Below are 24,322 nucleotides of genomic sequence, written 5' to 3' on the forward strand. Positions count from 1 at the left end.
CTAAGCATCTTTCGCCCAGCTTCCAGGTTCTTCGTTGAAAACCCCGATCTTCTCGTAGTACTCGAGAGTCGCTTTGACGGTCTCTGGGAGAGTATGATCTATGTTGATATATCATCATCACACAGTCAGCCTAAAAAACCATCGCACGGTCGCATCTGACCGGTGGTTGCGTTCGGTCCAGGGCATGGGATGGGAATGTGGTGAACTTACACTTCAATCCAAGTTCCCTAACGGACTTGCTAGTATCGATCGTCCAGAAATTCTGCTCTGTCGGAGTGGGCTCAGAGGGGTTTCCAAGAGGGAAAAAGGCATCGAGGTCTGGTCGTTGTCTTCTGAACTCGTTGGCGAACATTTGGTAGGTGTAGGCTAACACCGACCAGTCAGTATATGCGCTTCAAGCGAGAAAGGGTTGATTTTTTTGAGCTGGATCCATGCGGGTCATGGGAAAGATCAACCTACTATCACTGGCAATCACATATATACCGTCCTTCCCTCTGATGGCAGCTTGGTAGAATGCCTCAGCGACATCTCGCACGTCCGCATAGGTAGTAGCTTCAGGTTGTTTCACCTCGGCATCCTTCCCTTTGATAAGTGATAGCCACCCGGGTTGAGATCCGCTGATACCGCCTTTAAATTCTTCGATGGAGCTGAATTGGAGGGATGGTCCGTATGTCACTGAGAGCAAGACACTTGTGGTTTAGCCTCGATAGATAGAAGTGGGAGCATGGGGAATGACTCACTGGGAGGAGCCAAAGACGCAACGGAGAATGAGGGTTTGTGTTCCTTCAACCAATCTTTGACTGCGAACTCGGCGTATTTCTTGGCGGCGCAGTACCAGATCACGTTGGCAAATGGGCTGTATCGATTACCATCATCATAGTTTAGTGTATGTCATTCAGATAATAATCAATGATCCTCGGTTGGGTGAAGACCGCCCCTGGTACTCACTTGGAAGGATCAAAGTTCCTAGCAGTCTCCTCGTCGTAAGGGAAGAGCGAATCCTCAGTGTAGACCGCACCGAGCTGTTGATCGTTGGGTACAGGGTTGAAATGCCCAGCCATGGATGACATCAACGAGATGGCTTTGATCGCTGTACAGTAGCGCAGTGCGAAGAGTCAGCTCGGTGGCTTCTCCCGAGGTCTTCGGTCTTTCCATTCAACTCACTCTTGAATATGGTAGCTTGGTCAAGGACCGACAAGTTGCCTTCGATAGTGGGTGCTCTAAACTCTTCGTAGGATTTTACGTTCCTGTTCGCATCCCAAGCCCATATTTGGGATTCAGCAAGTTACAGTATCGACCATTTACCCAAACCGAGATGCGACTTACAAAGTGACCGGAGCAGCCAGGTGCATCACCTATATTGTCAGCCATCAGCTCGGGCATCGCTGATAACAAAAGCGGAAAGTGAGATGCGGTAAGACGTCAGACACGACGTACATATTCAACACCGTCGAGTAACTCCGTCAAGTCCCCCGTAAGATCAGGCACGACCACCACTTGAATCCTACCTTTTTCGAACCACTCTTTCCATACTGGATTGGCTTTTACTTTCTCAGCAGAAGAAATAGATCGTACTGATCCTCTAACGATATGTCCCTCGTTGAGGAATCGGAGAGCGACATGGACAGCGATGAAGCCGTTGATACCTGTGATAGCTACTGTCGACATGGTGGGTTGTATTCTTGAATTTGAAATGAAGCGCGTGTTAATCGTGAAGTGAGTGATATGAGTAATTGAATGGGTGTCAATATCTCTCAAAGATTGTCAGTCCATACATCCTATTTATACCTTTCCTCGCAATGTACTCCATCGTCATGATCGTGAAAGTGAGTAATCCGCAAACCGAGATGATGATGTGCGAATCCAATTCCGCCTCGAAACCGATCCAGATGATAAATGCACCAAGAATGAAATAACCAGCGGAACCCTCCGCACGGAAGATGAGCTTATAAATCCTTTGCATTTCCTCCACTCGGAACTGGATATACCTCCACCCTCCACCGCTCTCCACTATAGTGCGATGTACGCCTTTATGCCAACTTACGCCAAGCATTGGTACTGAGTACTGCAAGATGAAGCATAATGGATGCACCGCACAGCCTAGTCTAGAAGCTATATTCTGCATGTATTATATCGCATATTCTATTCAAACATTTTCCTCTCCTAGCTTATACAGTATATAAAGTAAGTCTCACGCACGAGAAGGGTAAGATCTATGAAGACAAAGGGAATAGCAATAGTAGTAGTATAATTGTTGTAAGGAGATGGGTATCACAAATGCAATGCGAATGATCGTGTATAGTAAGAATATGTACAACGAAATTTTCTATCTTGTGTTTTGGGTTTTGTATTGGGTTCGTTTCTCTATAAGTTTGTTCTATTCCCTCAATACCTCCTGGTCATTCCCCTTCTCCAAATCCCTCTGCTGCGTCCTTCCGGCACTTCGACCTGTCGACGAAGGTGCCGAGCCAGCTTCTAATGGTGACGGAGGTGTTATACCGAATTTGGTATAGAGCGGATCATTTCGGTCGGTCTGTGGGTGTAATTGAACTTTACCCTGGAATAGTTCTGCGGTGGATCGAGAGGGGTCCGCACCGGCGGGGTTGGAGAGTGATGCGTTGCCCGTTTGATGGACCCAGTGTGCACCGGCACTGTCGATCAGATCATATGATATCAGCTGAATTGCCTCGGAGAGCAGATAGACAGCTGCAACAGCTGGACTCACCCGACAGTACCAGCAATCAAAGTAGGGACCATAGTCAACAATGAAGGTCTATCGACAAACATCAGACATCAGCTCATCGTTTGATGCAGTGCGAGAAGAGATAAACTCACAATTGAATATCAGCATCCTTCAATCTGGCAGATCTACTCTTAGCCACAATCGAACTAGCCCTCAATCGACCACCTCGAATATTAGCATAGGTCGATAAGTTATCCTTGACCTTGCTGATAGCAGGGTTATACTCGTATTTCTCATCTTCGACCTCAGGAGCAACAACAGGTAATTTGTTGGGATCATTGTAAATATGTAGCTTGATGAGCATTTTCTCGAAAGGACCAGTAGGTAACAATCTGACGATAGCACCGATGGGGATTGCGATGGCACCGATGATCAATGAAATTGCCCAGTCTCGTCCGTTGAGTCGAGTAACCTGGAAAGCAGCTCCACCGACTTCGATGATCAGAATTTGACCGCCGACCACTGGGTACAGCAACATAATTAGCATCTGTCATGTGAATTGGCTGGGTAGGCTGGGTGGAGGGGCAAACTCACTGATAAGGAAGATACCGATAAAGTAGTAGTTTCTGAAGAACCCTTCAAGGACGTTGAGTTTTCTGTCCAGACGTCTACAATTCAGTTGGTTGACTGTTGGAACGACATTGATATCAGCACACCGTCAAGTGGTAGGGGGTGTCATGTTCAGTTGCAGGCAAGAGGAAGAAGCATCAACTTACAGATCTGACAAAACACGAAACAGTTAAACACCAATGCCCCCAACTCAGTCTCGTTCTGATCCGTATGAGGTAATCCCAGGATCCTCAAACCGGCGAAATGAAGTACCAAACAGACGATGATCTGGTAGACCGCCTGGATGCAAATCATCTTGAACATCTCAACAGTGATCAACGGGGCATTCTTCCTGTCGGGTTTTCGATCGAGTGAAGTTTCCGTAGCGGGATCAGTGGCGAGAGCAAGGGCAGCGAAAGTGTCCATGATTAGGTTGACCCAAAGAAGTTGGACGGCAGTAAGTACGGATTGTTCTTCGCTTGATGCTACGGCTGAGACAAAGGTGATCACGACGGCTGTGATGTTGACTCTGTTGCAGTATATCAGTAAAGTCCCTGCGAAGTATTGCGACGAGAGAAGAGGACATACGAAATTTGGAATTGCAAGAACTTCTTAACCGAGTCGTTGACACATCTACCCCACATAATAGCAAGTACGATGTTCTTGAACGAATCGTCCATGAGAATAATATCCGAGGCTTCCTTGGCGACTTCCGTACCGCTGTAGATTGATGCTTCAGTACACAGATCAATTGAAGTAGCGTGACCCTACTCACGCAATACCCATAGCAAAACCGACATTAGCAAGTTTGAGAGCAGGACCATCGTTCGTACCGTCACCAGTGACACCGACCACTTCGCCCATACCTTTTAGAGTGTGGACAAGCAATCGTTTATCTTCAGGGGACGATCGAGCCAGAATCTGAAGTCTAGGTACAATCTCTAGTCGTTCAGCATCGGAGAGCTAGACAACAATATAAGCGTTAGCTATTGACCGGTAATCATACGCGCAGACGGGCTTACCTTTCTAAACAAAGGACCTTCCATGATGATACCACCCTGCGTGAAGATACCACACTGGTTCGCGATAGATCGAGCAGTGAGGACATTATCACCAGTACACATCTTGACGGCCACACCGGCTCGTTGACATTTCTCGACGGCCTCTCTGACACCAGGTCTAAGGGGATCTTCAATACCAGTCACAGCAATCAAGGTCATTTCCTTGGCGATAAACTCGTAAGGCACTTCATCGGAAGCATTCACCTGGTTAGCTCCCTTGGGAGGCCAAGATTCGAAATCCTTGTAGCACAGCGCGATGGTTCGGAGACTTTGGTTGGCGTAGAAGATGATAGTCTTCATGATGTTGTTCATGGTGTTCTCGTTAAAATCCACAGTCTGAAGTTGCGCATCGGTGTCGTGTTCCTGAGACACCACAACGTGCTTGACACATTTCTTGGTGAGGACTTCACTAGCACCTTTGATGTAGAGTCTGTACCTATCACCGATCTTGACGACTACACCCATAGCTTTTAATTCAGAGCTGAAGGGGATCATCTGGATGACCTGATAAGCTTCCCGGGTCTTTCTCCAATCAGCCCATCCAGATGATTTGGCGAATTTGAGTAAAGCGGTTTCAGTCTTGCTTCCTACAAAGCCGAGGTTTCCATCTTCGTCTTTATCTTCGAATGCAGTAGAGTTGATACAGATAGCTTCGTTCAATAAGCTGGTGAGTTCGGAGGAAGCGACATTGTTGATCTCGTCCATTTCGAAAGCGAAGTCTTCTCGGACTTGTTCGCCTTCAACATCGTTCGCATTGGATCGCGAAGCGTTGTCAGAGAGGTTTTTGACGAATTTACCGTGGACACCAAGTGATCCAGCAACAACGGTCATTTCGTTCTGAGTGAGAGTACCTATGAAGATCGATCAGCTTCTGATCGTCAATATAGCTTGGATGTATAACATACCAGTCTTATCGGTACAGACAACAGTAGCGTTCGCCATAGTCTCACAAGAACCCAACACTCTGACCAAAAGATTCTGCTTGGTCATTCTCTTGGTGGCGAAAGCCAGTGCGAGAGTGACGGCAAGAGGTAAACCTTCAGGGACAGCCACAACAATCAAGGTAACAGCAATAATAAGAATCTGGATGAAAGACTGAGCTTTATCATTGGCGGATCTATCGGGGTTGGTCTTGAGTTGCACAAAGAACCGAATCATGAGAGCAGAGAAAAGCAAAAGACCGGCAGCAGAACCTAGTTTGGCGATCAATTCGGCAAGTTTGTTAAGTTTCAGTTGAAGAGGTGTGTTCTCGGAATCGCCTCGCATGGCTGAAGCAGTGGATCAGCGTCGTTGTTCGATTCGCAGAGGTGAAGAAGCAACTTACACATCATGATTCTACCATTGAAAGAGTTCGTACCGACCGAAATGACGACATATTCACCTACACCTTCCAGCACTTTGGCACCAGAGATGAGGAAACAGTCCTTCTTCAACTTGTCACCTGGTGAAGCGGCATTTCTCTCTTCGATACATTCATCGTATGAGAACTTCTTGATAGCGTCGGATTCACCAGTAGCACCAGATTCATCGCATCGGACATTGTGACCTCTCAGGAAGACACCATCGACGGGCAAGATTTCTCCAGGTTCCAACAGACAGACGTCTCCAACAACAAGATCTTTCGTGTTGACGACCATCTCGTTACCACCTCGAATACATTTGACTGTACGATCTTCACGTTGGGCATTGAGCTTCTTGAATTGTCGTTCTTTTTGCCAATCATTGACCGAACCGACCATGACGACGATGATGATCGCAATGACGATAGCTACACCTTCTACCCAGTCTACTTGAGGTTCCTCACATCCCCCAGGAGGGGGACAGTCGTCGTTGAACAGGATTTCTGGTGGGGTACCAAGATCTTGATATAGACCTAGAGCCAGAGAAACCACAGCGGCGATGGACAATAAAATCTGATTTCGTTTCCATTAGCGAAAACAAAGATGAACAAAGGGGGCGTTTTTATGACTCACCAAGACCTTATCTTTGAAAGCTATCCACATGAGCGATAATAAACTTTTGCTCTTCCGTTCAGGCAATTCGTTTCTTCCATAGATACGTCTCCTATCGTCCATACTGGTCTGCCATTGAGGTTCGTTCCCACCGGCCATTTCTGATGAGGATCTCGGTGCCCCAGTCTCGGTCGCACCTTCGTTGGTACCGACCCTCAAACCAGTCTTACCATCTACACCTAAACCAGCTAACAAGCCTTGGACACCACCAATTTTCTCTAGATCTTCGAGCGATTTAGGATCGACCAGCATGGCCAGCCGAGAAGGTTTTTCTTTGAAGGGAGTAGGGTCGGTGGTATCCTTATCCGGATCTATATGAGCTGCTTGGGGTCTTTCCTCCTCGTCTTCTTCACCTTCATCCTCACCATCCTTCTTTCCCTTCTTGCTTTTCTTCTTTTTCTCTTTCTTGTCTTTGGGCTTTTCCGCAGATTTGGTGTGCGCAGTAGTACCAGTGGTTATTCTACTCAAGGCGTCCTTATCTTTAAGTGGGGTTTTACCAGAAGCGCCAAAGTTCGAATGATCTTGTTCGGTGCCGGCATCAGAAGACCAAGTCCCGATTGACCAGCCTCTATTATGCCTTTGCGGATCATTTTCACCGATGACTTTCAAGGTTTCCATACCTGAATCTGCTGTTGGGTCATTTTCCCGTAAAGCAAGTGACGTCCTAGGTGCGGGCGAAGTAGGCGTGACGGCTTCGTCTGAAAAGTGAACTGAAGAGTTGGTGAGGGTAGGTGAAGGAGGGATGGTTCCTGATGACCATGATGGAGTGGGTGAGTGGGAATTTTGATTAGGGTGTAAATGGCCGCCGCGAGATGGGGAAAGATGGGATGGGTCGGTGATGGGGACACTACCGCTTCTGCCTCGAGGTGGGGTGTTTGGATCTTGGTTGGTTGATTGATCCACATCTATAGGTGGTGCGAGAGCAGGAGGGGCGTTGCTGGAGAATTCATTGTTGTTGTTGTCGAGATCAGTAGTGATGATGAGTGGCGGAGGGGGTGACATGGTCCACGAATGATTTGAGCGGCAAATTTGGGATGAGATGGGGTGAAAGAAGGTTATCGAGGAGACTGACTTCCTATTTATCTGATAAATAACAGATCAGACGGGGACGGTGGCGAGTTTTACACAGCCGTTGCCGAAGCACAGTCGATGTGTCAACTCCGTTTGTCGAGTCAACCGAGGTCCTGCTTTGTCGGAATGATGTAGTGGGACGGTGTTTGTTGGTGTATGAGGTGGGAGGTGAATGATGATGGTGATGGTGGTTGTGATGAATGGAAACGGGTTTTGATGATGGAAAGGCGGTGCGGAATGACTATAGATGACAGAGAGTGTTCAAACGAGTTTGGTCATTTATCGTTCTGAATGAACACAAAGGGGGAATGTAGGAGATGCCGATTGTTATTCCTTGGCGATTATATATGTGGGTGGGGTGAAGAGAGGGAGGGACGATAATGAGCGAATTAAGGTGGGAAGCGTGACGGGCAATGATGATGATGGAATTGTAGAGGTGATGAAGGGGGGAAAGAAGATGAGAAAATGAGATGAATGCTCACTGTTACTGCTTAGGTCGACTTTGCAACGCCAATGAGTGTAGAGAGAGTCAATGTGATACACGAGACTGTACACGCATTGATATGATATTCGATTGAAAACGCCAAGAACTTGGCTTTGTCCTCTATTCCAATTCCAATTCACTAGTTGCTCTTCTTCCTTTTTCCTGTTGGGACCACGCGACACGGACTGTTATTATGTTGAATGATGGAAGAGTATGACGATGTACAGTAGGATGATATTACTGGATTGGGATGGGATGTATGTGGATGATTTTGATACCGTCGCAGATACAAGACAGAGAGTAGAGTGATTTTGTTGGAATATGGTATAGTAGATGTACGAGATATACGAGATGTCCCGTGTGATCCTGCCAAGACATTTGACATTTACTCTGTTCACAATTCAAAACACCACCACAGACTGGAACATCAATATATGTATACATAAATTACCGCATTAGGAAACCAGCACGTGGTGACAATGGGGTTTACCTAAACAAGAGATCCCACTCGTGTAGAGTGATATGCCAAGACTTCTAAATCTGGTTCCGTCAAATGCTGTGCAGTAAATTGCATTTTGATATCATGACGCAACAAGATGAAGGATGAACATTACTTTTGGACGAATGAAAAGAAATCGCGCAAAATCGCAAATCGCGTGCTGGGCTTGGTATTGGTGTACAGTGTTACTATGTTAAGCTAATCCGGGGATCCCCATGGGAGGTGAGCGGATAAACGTGTGTTGTGACAGTCCCATCTGCTTGTTTATGAGTAAAAGGGAAACGCGGGATCAATCATTCATTGTAGACGAGGGGAAAGGGGTACGTACAGGTAGTTAGGTATACGGTGAGTTAAGCGTGGGATACTCGGGTCGTCTCATATTGCAACGATATGAACTCATTTTTGGCGGACATGATTCATCAGGTCGTGTCATACTTCACCATCTCACTCGCCTGTTGTAGAGTGATACGAAGACCACATGCTCTCCCCAGGATGAAGGCTACTTACCAAGGCAGATCAACGAGTGCACTTCATACTGATATCAAAGGACAATCAAATATGACGGATGAAAGTCTGGAAGCTATCAAACCAAGGATGAAATACGAATTGTCCCGACAACATCGGCTAGAAATACCAATCATTTCGTACCTGTAAACAAGGCGCAAGGCATCTCTTGAAATGTGACTTAACAACCTAACAACCTGACAACCAACCTTTCTTACCTTTGGATACGTCACATCCATCAAATCACAGGCAATGCCGACACAATCATACTACCGTATCATCCGGTCCGTGTGTCTCACTCCCACCTTCCTTTCCATCTTCAGTCTACGATTTCTGCCGGCGGCAACATCCAAAAGTGGGGAACAAGGATACTGACATTCAACACCTTTGACAAGCAAAGTGGGGGAACTCAAACATACACACACAACGCACTGACCCATCACCCCCAAATTCCAAAACTCTGTTCCATGTTGATGACAAACAAGAGATGTTGTACCTTGACTCTACTCGTAGAACGCCTCCACGTTGATACTGATGGTGATGGTTGTCAAACAACCCAACCACTCGGAGTAGTTTACAGCGTGTTCCTTGACTTTGCACTAATCAAGCCACCACCCACTGTATTCCGAATTACCATGATGACAAGAGTGACGTGATCTATTTGACTTGGTGTACCACTCTTGTGGGTGTACTAAACTTGATTAACCAATTGAAGGAGGGCGAGGGCGAGGAGCGTGGATTGTGTTGTCGTTCAACATGATTCAACGTGTGTATCTATCAGATGAAAGGTGAATGATTCATAAACATATACACTCATGATATGCTAGTCCTGCTATAACAAAGCACGATTCCCATCAAATCATCAAATCATCAAATCATCAAACGCCCCCAAAAACATTTCTTAGTCGAGCTCAGACCTCTCTCTCTTTCCACTAAAAACGATAACAATATACCTCCGATCAAACCAACCACATTTTCACTTTTCACTTTATCATTCTTGTTATAAATCACCCTCCTTTCCAACAAGTCAAGTATCCCACTCGGTCTACACCCTCGGTGACAACGCGATACATGGTCGTACGTACGATACATCTTCAAATAAACGAGCAACCTTTGGAAGAGATCTCAAAGGTATATTTAAACATACCTAGAGAAAAGATCTAGAAAAAGAGTCGAGTCTTTGGATTGTCTCGCTCACCATCATCATTACCATCAATCAGATACAGATCATCGGGAAAATATACAGCTATACACTCGTAGTCTCGCTACACACAAACAAGGTAGCTTACTGTACTTCGACTACATATGGGTATTTAAACCAGGGAATCGATCGGAATATCCCCCTATCCCCTCCCGTTTTTCTCCTAACTTATATATGGTACAAGAAGATTTCATTGCAGCAAGGGTGGATGATGGGTGTTGATGTAAGCTTGTTACTCCATCGTAAGTTTTTTACTCCTCTCTTCATCGCTTTCATCAACAGCGAATTCACAATATATTCAAATATTGAACAAATGGGTTTATAGCTTTCGCACTCCCTTCACAACGATCCCGAACATTGCTATTCCCATCGACGGATCCAGCTCTACTACTATGCCAGACCTTTTTGCCCCTCAACTCCCCGAAGCAGGTCCTTCATCGAATCACCAGACCTCATGGGAAGGCGAAGAAGAGTTATTCCCAGAGGACGACGACGATGAGCCTCCTTCCTCCCCCCTTCCACCTCAACCTATCCTCCACAATACAGAACCTCCTATAAACATCGACGAACCAGGACCAGAACCAGAGATAGATCCAAGGCCAATGAAAAAAGCCAAACGACTAAAACCCATCCCTCTCCCACCCAGCCTAACAACTACATCACCTATCATCCCCCGACCTAGGGGTGATCCGGATCACGAGGTGAATACCAATCCGAAAAGACCCAAAATAAAACCTTCCAACTTGTTCTGGAGAAAACCCCCTCCACCAGTCCCTCACACTTCTGGATCTTCGAGATCAGAAGAGAGAAATAAGAAACATCGTGAATTTCCTTTTTCAGATTCCGAGCTCAACCTCCGAACGCTCACTTGGCCTGCGCAGGACGATCTCGTAGTTAAGACTCTGGGGATCGCGGCGAGCTTACCTACCTTCCAGAATCCTCATGATCCCAATCTAAGTATCGGGGCGGCTGAGGAAATTGAGATGGAGAATAATAGGCCGTTTATCTATACGCGCTCGGACCTTATTAGGTATAGACTGGGCAAGACAACGGATCATCCTCACTCTTCTTCTAAGAGCGGAGAACGAGAACGAGAACGCGGGGAGATAGGAGATAGAGGCATGAGCATTGCGCAGGGGGCTTGGAGGAGGTGGGAAGAGGTTGGAGGAGTTCCGAAGGGTTTGGCGGGGGTGATACCCTACAGTTTTGATGGGAATGGGGAAGGTGAGTTGGGTACTGGCTTACCATGACTTTCAGCTCCCTTCGGTATATATTTTATTTGGACTGTGCCGACATCTCTGACTGATAATTGGTACAAATAACGTTACAGTGTATAAACCCGACTTAACCCACGTGCAAGCTATACGACTGGTGATAGCTGCCTCACCCAGAGGGCGCATGACTTTATCCCAGGTGAGTTATCTTGCTTTCGATCAAGAACAATAACAAGCTCATCTGTAAGAAACCGTGGTAGATATACCAAGCTTTCGAGGATAGATGGCCATGGCACAAAACAGCAGGAATGACATGGAAGGTGAGTGCTCTTTCTTCGGCGACTGAACTTTTCCGTGATAAAGGTATATACGAGGGCTCAAAGGGATGGTATTGATCGTCAAATGAACAGAACTCGATCCGACACAACTTGTCCCTTAACGACTGTTTTATCAATATTGAGAAAGCTACTACGCAAGGTGGTGGTAAGGGGGGATATTGGATAGTCGACAACTCGGTGAGTGCGCGCCTATAACACCAGCGAGATTTCTCTTTCTTGTGCATGTGCATTACATGCGCATCTCATGAATCCATTCGACCAACAATACTTTCCAAAAATCATTGACAGTCTCCCAAATCGATTGATCATCATACAGCGAAGCTCAGGGCTGATAGTTGGTCTGAACAGCTATCAGGCCGAACAGCTCGTAAACTTAAACGATCCGCCCCATCCTCATCCACCGACCCAAATCCCTCACCCACCAAATCCACCTTCAGTTTCAGCTTCAGCGAACGGGAACGGGATCTTCTGACCAAAGATAGATTATCAATCACCACATCCACCTCTGCGTCTACATCCAACGACTCTTCCCCCTCGGCCAGGACGCCCAGCGTAGATGTCTTCTCACCCATCGCTTCGTCCTCAACCCACGCCCACAATCCTCTAGACCGATACAATAGGAATACCCTAATAGGAGTGGGTGTGGGAGGGAAAGACAAGAAAATCGCTAAACCAGCTGTACCATTCCCTTACCAATTGCCTAAGAGGGATAAAAGCTGGGTGCCCACCGAGGTAGTTCGAAAATCAAGGGAGATAGGTATTCAACGACCTGCGCATGATACCCCGCTTGATAGGGCTGGTCCCCCGGGTGCGGGTGAACCAAGGGAAGGAGGATGGGAGAGAGCTCACATACCGCAATCGATTGGACCACCTTTCCAGCACTTCACGACTCGAGCAGGTATACCGGAATTGCCCATGGTTCATCCGAAACCGACCAGTCATGCTGGACAAAGGGGAGAGGGTGGAGAACGAGAAGGGAGAATGAGATTACCGGGTCTTATTAAAGCGGTTTATGAGATTCCTGATGAATTGGGCATGGGGAATAATGCGGTGAGATTGCCTCCTGTGCGGATACCCGATGGAGAAGGATCCAGGTCCGGAAGGACGATCGTAAGTCCCCACAACACAACGCTCTGAAGACGCGAAGGGACCGGAATAGAGTTTGAAAAGAGTCATGTTCGGATTGTCCGGTGATGGTTTCGAAAATGTATAGGATAGTAAGGTCAGAAGGGCTGGATGGGGAACGGAAAACTCGATTCGAGTAGGGATTTGGTTGCCTAATTCGTCTCATCATCGGTCGGTAGAGGTATTATCATCTTTTCTTTGGGGTCGAATCAGAAAAAGAGAAAAACCAAGATCGAGTGAATACTGTATTTTGAAAGTATGTATTGTATTAACATATCTTATCTGGACGAAGGAATGAAATGAATTGTCAATTTACAAATTATCAGATCAGTAGTTCATCTACCGTATCTAGATCCGTAGGACACAAAGGTTGTTGCTCGCTGGACATGACGATCATGCAGCTGGTCATAATCATCCTTTGTGGCTACATCATATACTATTCATTAAAGAGCGTAAATATAACACAGTAAACCATTCTACTAACTCACGACCATACTGTACACAATTATACGACAGAGCAATACTATCCACAGAATGTACAGCAAAGAGCACTGTACAGACACTTCCTACATATTCTCCACCACATACACATATAAGCATGAGGAATGCAGCTCGCATCTTCTCATCCCCTCCCTTCACTTACCATCACCCCTCAGCCACTCGAATGGACGATCCTCTCAGCGACATACTCAACCAATTTACTTTTCCTCCTCCTCTTCGTCCCCTCCACACCAATCGAGTGATCATCTTCGAAGAGGAGTAGATCATCTAGTAAATCATGTTGGTCTGAGTCGCCATTGTTGGATTCTAGGATAATTTCAATTTCTGCTTTTCGGTTGAGGTGTAATATTTGGGAAAGTTCTCGTCTATAGTAGATTCAAGTGTGATGTTAGTTTTTGAGAATATTGCAACACCCATGGACCGGTTGAGGTGGGAATCACGCCCTGGCAGGTATCACTTACTTCCATTCATCAGGTAGGGTCGGATCTTTGATCATCTTCATGGCCTATGAAACCATCGCACTTCTGATTAGCTAGTTCAACCATTCGAGAAGACACAGCTGAAACATCTTACCAAGGAGATATCGACTTTCGCCAGAGGCAATAGATCATCGTATCCTATACCCAACCTATCCCAACGACAATGATATCAATACCCTTGTTCGTGAGCCTGTCCGATGTAAGAAGCGTTATATGAATACTAAGCTCACTTCTTGAAATCCGTAGCTCTCAAACCCAACCACTCAATCCTATCGCCGAGTGATAATCCCATATGATCCTCCGAGAACTTCGTATTCCTCGATCCGAACGTGTAGGTTGATAGAATCGAAATGCCGTGGGGGTCCGCATCGACCAATGCAAATATCTTGGCACTGTGTTTCTTATCAGCGATCATCCACAACACATAGTGTTCATCATACGCCGGTGTAACGACCTAACTTACTTTGGATACGTTCTCGCAATGAGATGTAACATCTGCCTTGTAGCTAAATCCGGGAATCCTTTTCCCTGTAGATAGACATGATGTTACAGCTGTGTTACGTCCATTCTCAGTCAGACAGCTTACGGTGATCATAACCCCAGCACCCAATCTGTCATCTTCGAGCAACTTTGCACTACATAAGGTTTGGAAGACAGCCTGTCACATTAGGGACCAAGGCTATTGATCAGCTATCACGAAAGCTGCGCCATGCATTTGGCAACTTACATCTTTCTCCACTACCAACACCCAATCCACTTGAACAGACGATTCGAGCCGAGAAATCCTTTCAATCGGGTCGATGAGAGTTGCCTACATAACATCTCTCGGAGATAAGCCGATGTGCCTTAAGGGATGTAAGGCAAATTTTGACTTGCAATCGTAGATGAGAGTGCGAGTACTTCCCCAGATCGACGAACGATCTTCAAACTCGTAGCGGCTATGAGACCTTTTGCCGAGGCGCACTATAATCAAGCATCAGCTGATCAGCTCGTCCATATTGAGGATTAGCTTACTACATAAAAGTCCCTTCGTTTCATTCCAGCGGTAGCGACGAGATCATCGACGAGCTATATCACAATGCCAAAGCCTTCATTAGCTAGTTCATGCGCTGAAGGCTGAGAGCGGTATATACCTTGTCCACCACGTCTTGCCTTACGAACAAGGTCTTATCGCGATAAAAGATATCTCTAATGTAGCATCGGCGTCAGCTCTAGTTTCAGTCACCAAAACAATGCGAGCTCACCGGAGAGTCACAGTAGTCCTTGAACAGACTGCGTCGTAAAGTACAGAGACCACTCGAAGCACGCATTCTATATTTGAAGTTTAGCTCTACAACCACAGATTTTTCAGCATGATCAAGGTATTTACCGATCTTATTCAGCGAAATTTGCCCAGATGCGTTGGAGAGGGGATCATCAGGAAATGAGATGATTTGATCGTTCCTATGGCACGGGAGGGTAAGCTGAATCCATCGGTTAACATCCCGAAAAGAAGCGATGAATAAGAAGCTTACCCCGTTTTCCTATTTTTCAAGCACATTTTAATCCCAGGTACAGTCTGTAGAACTTCCTGACTCCCTTCTACCTCTACTTCATCATCAGTATACTCTTCTTGAATAAGAAGCTCCGGCTCTTCCTCTTGACTCTCATCTTCTACCTGTTTCTTCTTCTTCTTCTTCGGATTCAGTCGTTCCGCTCTGCGAGATTGTATGAGGAGTTGAGAGGTATGGAGTTGTGCGATGAAGCTGGTGATGATGGAGCCGAGGAATCCGATAACTTTGTTTCTTGACATTCACAATATCAGCAGAGGTCTACCAGGTAGAGCGTAATAATTTTGATCAGTGTGCTAGGGAGTATGTGGTAGAGTCATTTTATTTACCTTGCTTCATCCTCGTCATCTATCAGATCCTCCACCTCCCTCTGAGATTTGCTAGACGCAGTAGAGGTCTGACTGGTCCCAAGACTGGAACTTTCCTTCTCTCCTCCTTCAGCAAGGATCTCGTACCGCCTTTTACCTTCGTATCTCTGCATCAGTCTTTCGAACTCCAACGCATCATCATCGATAGGCGTCGTGACTCTTTTGGGAAGTTCAGTGTTCTGGTTCGAAGAGGAAGAGTTGACATCGAGAGTATGAGTGGAGATGGGAGTTAGTGGAAGTTCATCTTCTTGATCGTCATCATCGTTGTCGTCATCCATCTCCATAATGAGCAACTCATCTTCTTCCTCTTGATCGTCGATAGGTATAATGTCATCTTGAATGTCGAGATTGACATTAGCATCAGACATGCCTCGATGGGAGGTAGGTGGAACAAGGAAAGATGAGGAATATTGATAACCTTGAGATGTGGTACCAACTTGCGACTGAAAGGTCAAGCTTTCGGTGACATATTCGGTAGGAGGGGGAGGAGTAGGTGATACTTCGAATGATGGCATCCTTCTTCTTGTACTTCTACCGTTTGGTTTCTTCTTCTTCTTCGCATTTCCGGTATTTTCACCAGTAAATTGAGTAGCAGGTAATGAGTGATCGGGTCCATCATCATCCTGTGTAAGATCTATTGGAAGTTCAGATGATCCCTCCTCCTTCCTCTTCTTCTTCTTCTTCTTTGGTTCTTCTCTATCTGTAGTCGAGCGGTGAGAATAGACCTCATCTTCCAACTCGGTATCGGAGTCAGGAGGTTGCTCCATCCATCGTCTCTTGGGTGTATAGTATGATAACCCCGAGCCGCTTGATCTGCTTTGACTCTGCGATTGTGATTGGCTTTGAGGGTGGAGGGGTGATTGGCATTGTGAGTGAGAGTGAGTGTGAGTACAGTTGTTTGGTTGTTTTGTCAAGAAAGGATCAGTGAGACTATGGCTTTGATAGGACATAGACAGGTTGTTAGTGAGGGAAGAATGATGATCAACCGGTGATGGCTGTGATCATCTGAGTAGACATATTGAGAAGGTAGTGCGTGGATGAGATGATATTCGGACTTGTGTGATACAGAAGAGAAGAAAGAGAAAGAGAAAGCGAAAGATGAACTGAATTAGAATGGTAAAAGCATCCGCGTGTATTTATAAGTTAGTATGAGTATAGGTTGACGCCCGGACCCAGTGATCCGATCAAGTGTGTAAGGAATGTTACCTGATTAGGTAATTTGTCATGTACTGATATATCGCACTTGTCCGAGTCAATCGTTGTAAATCACGCCATTATACCATTATACCACCGTAGAGGAGCTCAGTCTTACCGATTCACCGAACTGAAAAATAAATAATATATAGTACATTCCTCTCTGCTTATCATCTTCTTAACCCTACGACACAAAAGAGGATACCACTCATCTGCTTCAGAGTCAATCCAGTCTCTTGTAAGTCAACCTTGCATCTTATGACTCGGATGCTCGCACTGCCATCCCTAGATCATCTACCAACTTCGATCATCTTCCATCTTCCATCTTTCAACTTGCTAATACATCTACCTTTTCTTCCAGGCTAGAAAAGAAAGCTTTTATGCTCTCTCGATCCATTCGACTCGCTCATAAGAATATATATCCCGCATCTTCAAGACTTATCACCCATAGACACATAATCACCACTGCCAAAATGGCTACTTCACAAAATGCAAAGATCCCTCAAGCCCAACGTATGTTTGATGGTGCGACGCACAAGTTGGACGTATGGACTATCTTCACGTGAGTTGATTAGACAATGCGATTTATTATATCTCCTTCGCGAAGCAATGAGCAGGCCCTGACATCGGTGTAACATTCATCTCCCCTCCCCTGATCACTTCCCGACTTATTTCCTTATACAAACACTCTTACTTTCACCCGCACACTCGCAGCCCCGCCAACGTCCCCCCAGACGCTATCAACCTAGGCCAAGGATTTATGAACTGGTCCCCTCCCGACTGGATCACCAAAGCCCACCACGAGGTACTAGATGATAATGTTATGGCTCACCATTACTCCCATCCAAGAGGTAGACCAAGATTGCTCAATGCAATTTCCAAGTTCTATTCACCTCAATTCACGAATCTGGGAGGAAGGGATTTGAAGCCTGAGGAGATCCTTGTTTCGGCTGGAGCGAATGGAGGTGAGTGTTTGGCTAGATACTATCAAGCATCCTCCCCACTTTATCCTGCATCATAGTTTGTCCCTATATACCATACCCATTCGTCATCCATCGCACTATCCCTGCTATCTTCTCAAACCAATACCTTCGTTACTATCCTTCAATGTTTCGGAACCCTTTTTGCTGTTCAATTCACCAGCTCATAATACATAATGCCGAGATACTCAAATGTCACTGACATTACTTCTTCCCACAATAGGAATGTTCGCAGCCCTCACAGCGCACTGCGAACCAGGAGAAGAAGTAATCTGTATCGAACCCTACTTTGACCAATACTACGCATCAATCCATTTCCAAGGTGCCAAACCCGTCTTCGTCCCCCTCCATCCACCCACCGGAGAAGGAGTTAAAGATGGTTCAGAGTGGACCCTCAACATCGACGAATTCAGAGCGGCCTTCACCCCCAAGACCAAAGCAGTCATTATCAACACTCCTCATAATCCCGTTGGCAAGGTTTTCACGCAAAAGGAATTGGAGGATATTGCCCAGGTCTGCATAGAGAAGAATGTTTTGGTCATTGCCGATGAGGTCTATGATTGTATGGTGTACGATGGGAAGAAACATGTCAGGATTGCGACGTTGCCGGGGATGTGGGAGAGGACGTTGACGGTTGGGTCGGGTGGTAGTGAGTGAAATTTGTCTTCGTTGTGTCATCGTCTTCACATCATGATGGCTGAAATGACCATTTTAACGGACCCATTTGCTGACCATGTAATGCAATGTAGAATCCTTCGCTTGTACTGGTTGGCGAATCGGTGAGTTGATTTGACATTCGATGATCTATCTCAATATCTTACCCTTATCACCATGCAATCACCCAAAACCTATTATCTGATTGGGCGCGTATGCTAATTCAATTACCAAATATAGGATGGTTGATCGGCCCCCCTCAACTCACAGCAGCATGTCTCGCCGCCCATTCCCGAATTGTCTTCTCCACCAACTCACCCATGCAAGAAGCAGTAGCTATAGGCCTTGAACAAGCGAAGGAAAGGCATTTCTTCGAAGATCAATTGAAAGCTTACGAAGAACGACGAGATATCTTGACTTCATATTTCGATCAGATCGGTCTACCTTACACCATGCCTGAGGGATCGTACTTCCTTTTGGTGGATATAAGTAAAGTCAAAGTACCTGAGGATTTCGAGATTCCCGATACGTGTAAGGGGAGAGGAAAGGATTTCAAGTTTTGTTGGTGGATTGCTCAGGAGTTGAAGGTTGTTGGGATACCCCCTTCTGAGGTGAGTGCGGTGCGACGTATTCGCTATCTGGCTGTGATGAGTTACCAGTATCTTGAAGACTTCGAATCAGATTGGATTTGGAGGAGATGACTTGAGGAAGCGTCGGCAAGACATGAGGAAATAAAAGCACGGATTCCATGGGAAGAGACAGAGTTTAATTAGAAGATTCATGTTACTGATCATAACTTGCTTTGCCTACCAGTTCTACTGCGACGAACATGTCGAAATTGGAGAACGATTCGCCCGATTCGCTTTCGTAGGTCATCCTCCACTTTCTTCTTGGTACTTGCAATTGCTGAGCGTGTAACCTGGTATGAACAGTGCAAAGACCCCGAACTCCTCCATGCTGCGGGAAAGAGACTTCTCAAGTTAAAGGAGTACATCTAACAGTTAGAAGAGATGGTCTAGGATATATAGTATGTATATAAACATTAAACTATTTGGTGGATTAAGATACAACATGCATGGCGATTGTATATATTGTATTGGCTGTACATACCCACCCATGCTTGAGCTGGAGGGGTGGAGGTGAGACCCATGATGAGCATTGTGTTTCAAATGCCACGCCAAGCCATGCGTGTTCTATTTTTGACACCCCCCTCCACCTCAGGTTCGCAGTTTTCAGATCTGAGTTTTGTTTGGATCATTGTCCTGGTTAAGATCAGCATACAGCATACTACGACGAAGATGCACTTGCAAGGTCTTAACGAGCTACGAGCAGAGGGTGGAGTATGTCCTCAGGTGGATGTGCTTGGGCAGGAAGGAATGCATGCATGAAGCAGGAGACGCAGAGATTACAATTGATCTGTAACAAGACTCTCATCGAGAAAGAAAGTGACGTATTGAGATTCCAATTCCAATTCCAATTGAATGAATGTTTACGTTTTTAAGGGTCAATGGATAGAGTGTTTGTACCGTACCGCTTTCCTTCTCTTCTCAGTACACAACATAACAAAGAATACATGATCGTCCTTGTTCTTCCATCTCAGTAAGAATCACCAGATCATCAGCAAGACACAGGATCGCTATTCAGCTCGTTACAGTACATCAAGTGAACAGACAGAGACGGAATCTCGCTTTCCATATCGGTGTTTCCAGTTCAAGTTGGTTCAAAGGATCTACATCAACCATTGACCATCAACTGCACACATACCCCCCCTGCATCCATACTATCGGACATTCAACACATTCAACGTAGTAAGGGATAGTCGAAACGTGTTAGATAGAGCACTGTCCTTTGGTGTGGTATATTTAGAGTAAATTTAGCAAAACGATCGTACCACGACCTACTAGCACTGTAGTATAGTGAACAAGATGAGCGAAAACTGTATGTCATGTTCACCTTTCCCTCTCTCTCCCCATCGTCGTCGTCGTCATATTCAACATTTACACTGCTTTACATATATCATATAATTGAAATTATCGCTCACAATATCTATCTTTTTCTTCCCTCATCATCACCAAATCATAATTCTCTATCATGTCACAACCCACCCCCACACCCGACAACCCCCGCCGTGTATCCTTCCCCCCAACCCAAATCGACACTTCCCTCCCCACAGACAACTCCCCCGGCCCACTCACAGCCTCTCCGCCCGGCTCGCCCACCCTCCCTGCCAGGGAATCCAACGCTACTCCCAATGGCGCAAGACGACGAACGACCAATGCCCCCAATCGACAAGTCACAGTAGATTCCACGCCCATGAGTCAGCGACGACACACCACCGATTCGGCTCGTTCGTCCCAACGACGTAATCCGTCTTTCGATCCGCATGCGAGTCTGGTTAGGAGGGTTACTACGGTGTTGTTTACGCCGCCTAAGAAGGTGGGGAAGGCACCGACGTATTTGGGGAGTATCAAGGCTGCTATCATGAGTACTTGGTTGTGAGTTCCCCTTCTTGGATCGCTCTTCTTTGGGTGAAGTCAATTGTCATACTTGTATGCTGATCGTTTGAGTCTATGTTCATCTTCGTAGAAACGTCTTACTCGTGTTTATCCCTATTGGTTGGGCACTGTATTTGGCCAAACATAGTGGTGGGAAAGATAATATCACGGATACTGCCGTGTTCATCACTACTTTCATAGCTATCATCCCCTTGGGTGAGTGCAGCCATATAACCAAGAATGAACACTATTCCCCATCGCATTAACAGGTCAAATTGGAAGAGAGTTGCTGATATGTCCATCGCAATGTATTCTAGCCGGTCTCCTGGGTTTCGCAACTGAAGAGGCAGCTTTGAGATTGGGTCAAACCCTTGGTGGATTGCTCAATGCTACGTTGGGTAACGCTGTGGAATTGATTGTAGCTATCTTGGCTCTGATTAAGGTGGGTCTTGGTCTCTGCTCAACACCCTGAGGTGAAGAAATACACAGTACGTTGCTGATGTCGTTTGGTATTTATGGGCATAGTGTGAACTCCAGGTCGTACAATCCTCTTTGGTCGGTTCGATCTTGAGTAATATCCTGTTGGTATTGGGAATGTGAGTGATTTCGCTTTGAAATTCTGGAGCTTCTCTTTTGCCTTTCTCTCAAACCTCAATAACGTCAACAAGCCATTAGCTGACACCGCACCTCACACCAGGTGTTTCTTCGCAGGAGGTGTCAAATTCGCCGAACAAGCCATCAAGTCCACCGCTGCGCAACTCAACGCCTCATTGCTCTTGATCGCAGTCATCGCCGTGCTCATCCCCTCCGCGTTCCACTTCTCAATCAGCTCAAGTACCTCCAACACCGATGCGGACCAATTGGCCCAGGGCGAAGGAGCTGACTTGCTGGCTATGAGTCATGGAGTGGCGATTTTGCTGTTGTTGTTGTACCTTGGGTATTTGGTGTTTCAGATGTACACTCATGCTGTGAGTTTGGTTATTCATCTTACTTACAACATCCTCTTTTTGGGCACCTCGCCAGTCCAACCCATGTTCGACGCACGACTCGTTAGTGCATCATGATGAAGGATCTCGCTTATAACCATAACCATTACTAGGCTTACTACATCGACGACGAAGTCACCGGCTCGACCGCCTACCCCGAAGCTATCACCAACGTCTCTGAGAAATTCCGATTCAGGAATCTCCACAGACACAAGAAGACGGATGAGGAGGAAGCTACCACTACTGCGTCTGACTCAACCGTCCATTCGGGAAATGTCACTAATGCTGGTGGGGCTATCCCTGCTACGCATGGTCCTTCCACTGTGGTTCCTGAGAATGGGACTGTTGCGAGAGAGCAGGAACATGAAGAGGAGGAAGATGAGGAGGAGACTCCTCAGATGAATGTTGTTTGTACTATTGTGAGTTGAGCCTCTCTGGGTATCATAACAGATAGAGCGGAACTGCTTCGCTTTGACGCAAATCTGCCATATTCATCATGCACACGATCCTGATTGACGGTACTGTCTTCTTTGTAGGGATTGATGGTTCTTATCACCGTACTCGTCGGAGTGACTGCCGAATTCCTTGTCGACTCGATCAACGGTCTCGTCGAATCTCACCCTTCTTTATCGGCAGAATGGGTCGGATTGATCTTACTTCCTATTGTAAGTGATCCGATTGAGCCATCTGAACGAACGTAGTCAGCTAATGGGTAAATGACAGGTCGGTAATGCTGCGGAACACTTCACTGCTGTGTCGGTATCTGTTAAAGATAAACTCGATTTGTCCATCTCGGTAGCTGTGAGTGGTGTGACCTTGCATCGTGATCCATTCCGAGGACCATGATCAAAGGCATCTGGCTAATGAGGTTCAATGTGACAGGTCGGTTCATCCATCCAGATCGCATTGTTTGTCATTCCTGTCATTCAATTGTTGGCTTGGACCATTGGTAAACCAATGACGTGAGTCATTCACTTCTGCTCCATTGTCACATTCGCTGAGTATCACTGACGTGGTGTGACTGTGTAATCGATAGATTGTTGTTTGACCGTGAGTCGAATTTTGGTATAGCTAAGCCAGTATTCAAATAGCTGATCTATGCCCTCCGTTCAGCCTACGAATCTATCGTTCTGTTCTTATCTGTTCTGATTGTCAACCAAACCCTCGCTGACGGGCGATCCAAGTGAGTTACTCCTTTGCTTTGGACCTCTTCGCCTACTCGATACTGACATTCTACGCTGTGTAGCTGGATGGAAGGTCTGGTACTTATGATGTTATACCTGATCATCGCCGTATCATTCTGGTATTACCCTGTAAGTACCCTTCAGCTTGATTCAGCGGCACACGAAATAAAGCTAATATGGGGCGGTTGCAGGGATCATCAACTGCTACGTTACTGGGATGCGGCGAGTCGTCCAGCGTGGTAGGATAGATGTACGGTATCTGTTTTCAGATCTCGGAGACTGGGGAGACGTGGCAGAGGGTCTGGGGAGCTGCTTTTTCGTTCTCAACGTTCATTTTTATTTCCGTTCCGTTCAATATCATCTGTGCCGCTTCATCCCTTGCGGGCAAAAGTAATTCTATACACGGTTCTCATTTCATCGTATCATATAATGTCGCCGGGGAGAAAATGTATTTATAATCGCGCGTGTCCGTGAGGTGAATCGAATCATACGCTGGCTGTGATAACACAATCGTCGCAGACAAACACAACGTGCAACGAACAGTATGCCCGTCGCTTGCCTAACTACAATTTTCGATTCCGAAAAGAACAAAGATATCGTCGCCACCTTTGCCGTCATCCATCAGAGATACTATAATGAACGCAGGAAGTCTGTATGAGGTACCAATACACCCCCGAATCAGAGATCAGACATGCTCATGCCTCACCAGCTTTCGGGCCGGAGTCAGTAGCGGTCTGTTTTGTTGTATCTCCACATGCCGTGGAGGGGTCCTTTCCCTCCTTGCTTGAGGAGTCTTCTTTCCCTTGACCGATACGAGGGGTACGTACAGAATCGTAGGTGGGAGAGATCTCTCTCAGGTCTTCTTCGTAATCATCCTTCGAGGGGCTGGGTCTGACAAGGAGGAGGGAACCGTATTTTTCTGACAAAGAGCCGGACAAATGATAATGACTGTCTCCGGACAGATCTCTTGGCTTCTCGGAGATGTCGTTTGATGGGCATTGGCTCGTTGCTTTGTTGGAGTGTTCGGACATGCTGAGAGGCTTGGAATCCATTGTGAGGGAGATTCAAAATGGGGTTGATTGGTTGGTTAGCTGGCTGTGGGAGCAGATGGGGTGGCGATCGATATAACA

The 24,322-nt window shown here is 46.3% G+C and overlaps 7 protein-coding genes across 7 annotated transcripts; 3 read left to right on the forward strand and 4 right to left on the reverse strand.

The window, feature by feature from the left end:
• Positions 1-1,668, reverse strand: I302_105657 (uncharacterized protein; the record flags this gene model as incomplete). Its single annotated transcript, XM_019191405.1, has 8 exons — positions 1-98; positions 211-366; positions 460-675; positions 741-856; positions 949-1,090; positions 1,165-1,247; positions 1,327-1,355; positions 1,438-1,668. 8 exons carry the CDS (start codon positions 1,666-1,668, stop codon positions 1-3), a joined length of 1,071 nt encoding a protein of 356 aa, XP_019046035.1.
• A 709-nt stretch (positions 1,669-2,377) lies between these two features.
• I302_105658 (calcium-translocating P-type ATPase, PMCA-type) lies at positions 2,378-7,367 on the reverse strand (the record flags this gene model as incomplete). The annotated part of the gene is made up of 11 exons (XM_019191406.1): positions 2,378-2,651; positions 2,726-2,773; positions 2,836-3,205; positions 3,278-3,370; positions 3,460-3,821; positions 3,881-4,012; positions 4,068-4,255; positions 4,315-5,204; positions 5,259-5,621; positions 5,678-6,266; positions 6,327-7,367. 11 exons carry the CDS (start codon positions 7,365-7,367, stop codon positions 2,378-2,380), a joined length of 4,350 nt encoding a protein of 1,449 aa, XP_019046036.1.
• Positions 7,368-10,516: 3,149 nt separating this feature from the next.
• On the forward strand, positions 10,517-12,813 carry I302_105659 (uncharacterized protein; the record flags this gene model as incomplete). Its single annotated transcript, XM_019191407.1, has 5 exons — positions 10,517-11,348; positions 11,455-11,537; positions 11,599-11,658; positions 11,749-11,853; positions 12,025-12,813. The coding sequence occupies 5 exons, from the start codon at positions 10,517-10,519 to the stop codon at positions 12,811-12,813; spliced, it is 1,869 nt and encodes a 622-aa protein (XP_019046037.1).
• A 640-nt stretch (positions 12,814-13,453) lies between these two features.
• I302_105660 (uncharacterized protein) lies at positions 13,454-16,466 on the reverse strand (the record flags this gene model as incomplete). The annotated part of the gene is made up of 14 exons (XM_065870127.1): positions 13,454-13,667; positions 13,764-13,807; positions 13,876-13,930; positions 14,012-14,173; positions 14,245-14,309; positions 14,368-14,439; positions 14,509-14,592; positions 14,658-14,744; positions 14,796-14,849; positions 14,915-14,969; positions 15,026-15,092; positions 15,151-15,224; positions 15,296-15,565; positions 15,661-16,466. The coding sequence occupies 14 exons, from the start codon at positions 16,464-16,466 to the stop codon at positions 13,454-13,456; spliced, it is 2,109 nt and encodes a 702-aa protein (XP_065726199.1).
• Positions 16,467-17,366: 900 nt separating this feature from the next.
• Positions 17,367-19,525, forward strand: I302_105661 (uncharacterized protein; the record flags this gene model as incomplete). The annotated part of the gene is made up of 7 exons (XM_019191409.1): positions 17,367-17,455; positions 17,608-17,858; positions 18,097-18,522; positions 18,623-18,652; positions 18,768-19,138; positions 19,341-19,394; positions 19,460-19,525. 7 exons carry the CDS (start codon positions 17,367-17,369, stop codon positions 19,523-19,525), a joined length of 1,287 nt encoding a protein of 428 aa, XP_019046039.1.
• A 1,093-nt stretch (positions 19,526-20,618) lies between these two features.
• I302_105662 (calcium/proton exchanger) lies at positions 20,619-23,440 on the forward strand (the record flags this gene model as incomplete). The annotated part of the gene is made up of 13 exons (XM_019191410.1): positions 20,619-21,022; positions 21,114-21,238; positions 21,340-21,464; positions 21,548-21,618; positions 21,720-21,990; positions 22,122-22,427; positions 22,545-22,673; positions 22,732-22,809; positions 22,891-22,970; positions 23,045-23,058; positions 23,122-23,191; positions 23,255-23,321; positions 23,384-23,440. The coding sequence occupies 13 exons, from the start codon at positions 20,619-20,621 to the stop codon at positions 23,438-23,440; spliced, it is 1,797 nt and encodes a 598-aa protein (XP_019046040.1).
• Positions 23,441-23,887: 447 nt separating this feature from the next.
• Positions 23,888-24,223, reverse strand: I302_105663 (uncharacterized protein; the record flags this gene model as incomplete). Its single annotated transcript, XM_019191411.1, has 1 exon — positions 23,888-24,223. The coding sequence occupies one exon, from the start codon at positions 24,221-24,223 to the stop codon at positions 23,888-23,890; it is 336 nt and encodes a 111-aa protein (XP_019046041.1).
• Between the last annotated feature and the right edge of the window lie 99 nt (positions 24,224-24,322).

The sequence above is a fragment of the Kwoniella bestiolae genome, chromosome 4 (assembly GCF_000512585.2).
Source record: "Kwoniella bestiolae CBS 10118 chromosome 4, complete sequence".
Taxonomy (NCBI): Eukaryota; Fungi; Basidiomycota; class Tremellomycetes; order Tremellales; family Cryptococcaceae; genus Kwoniella; species Kwoniella bestiolae.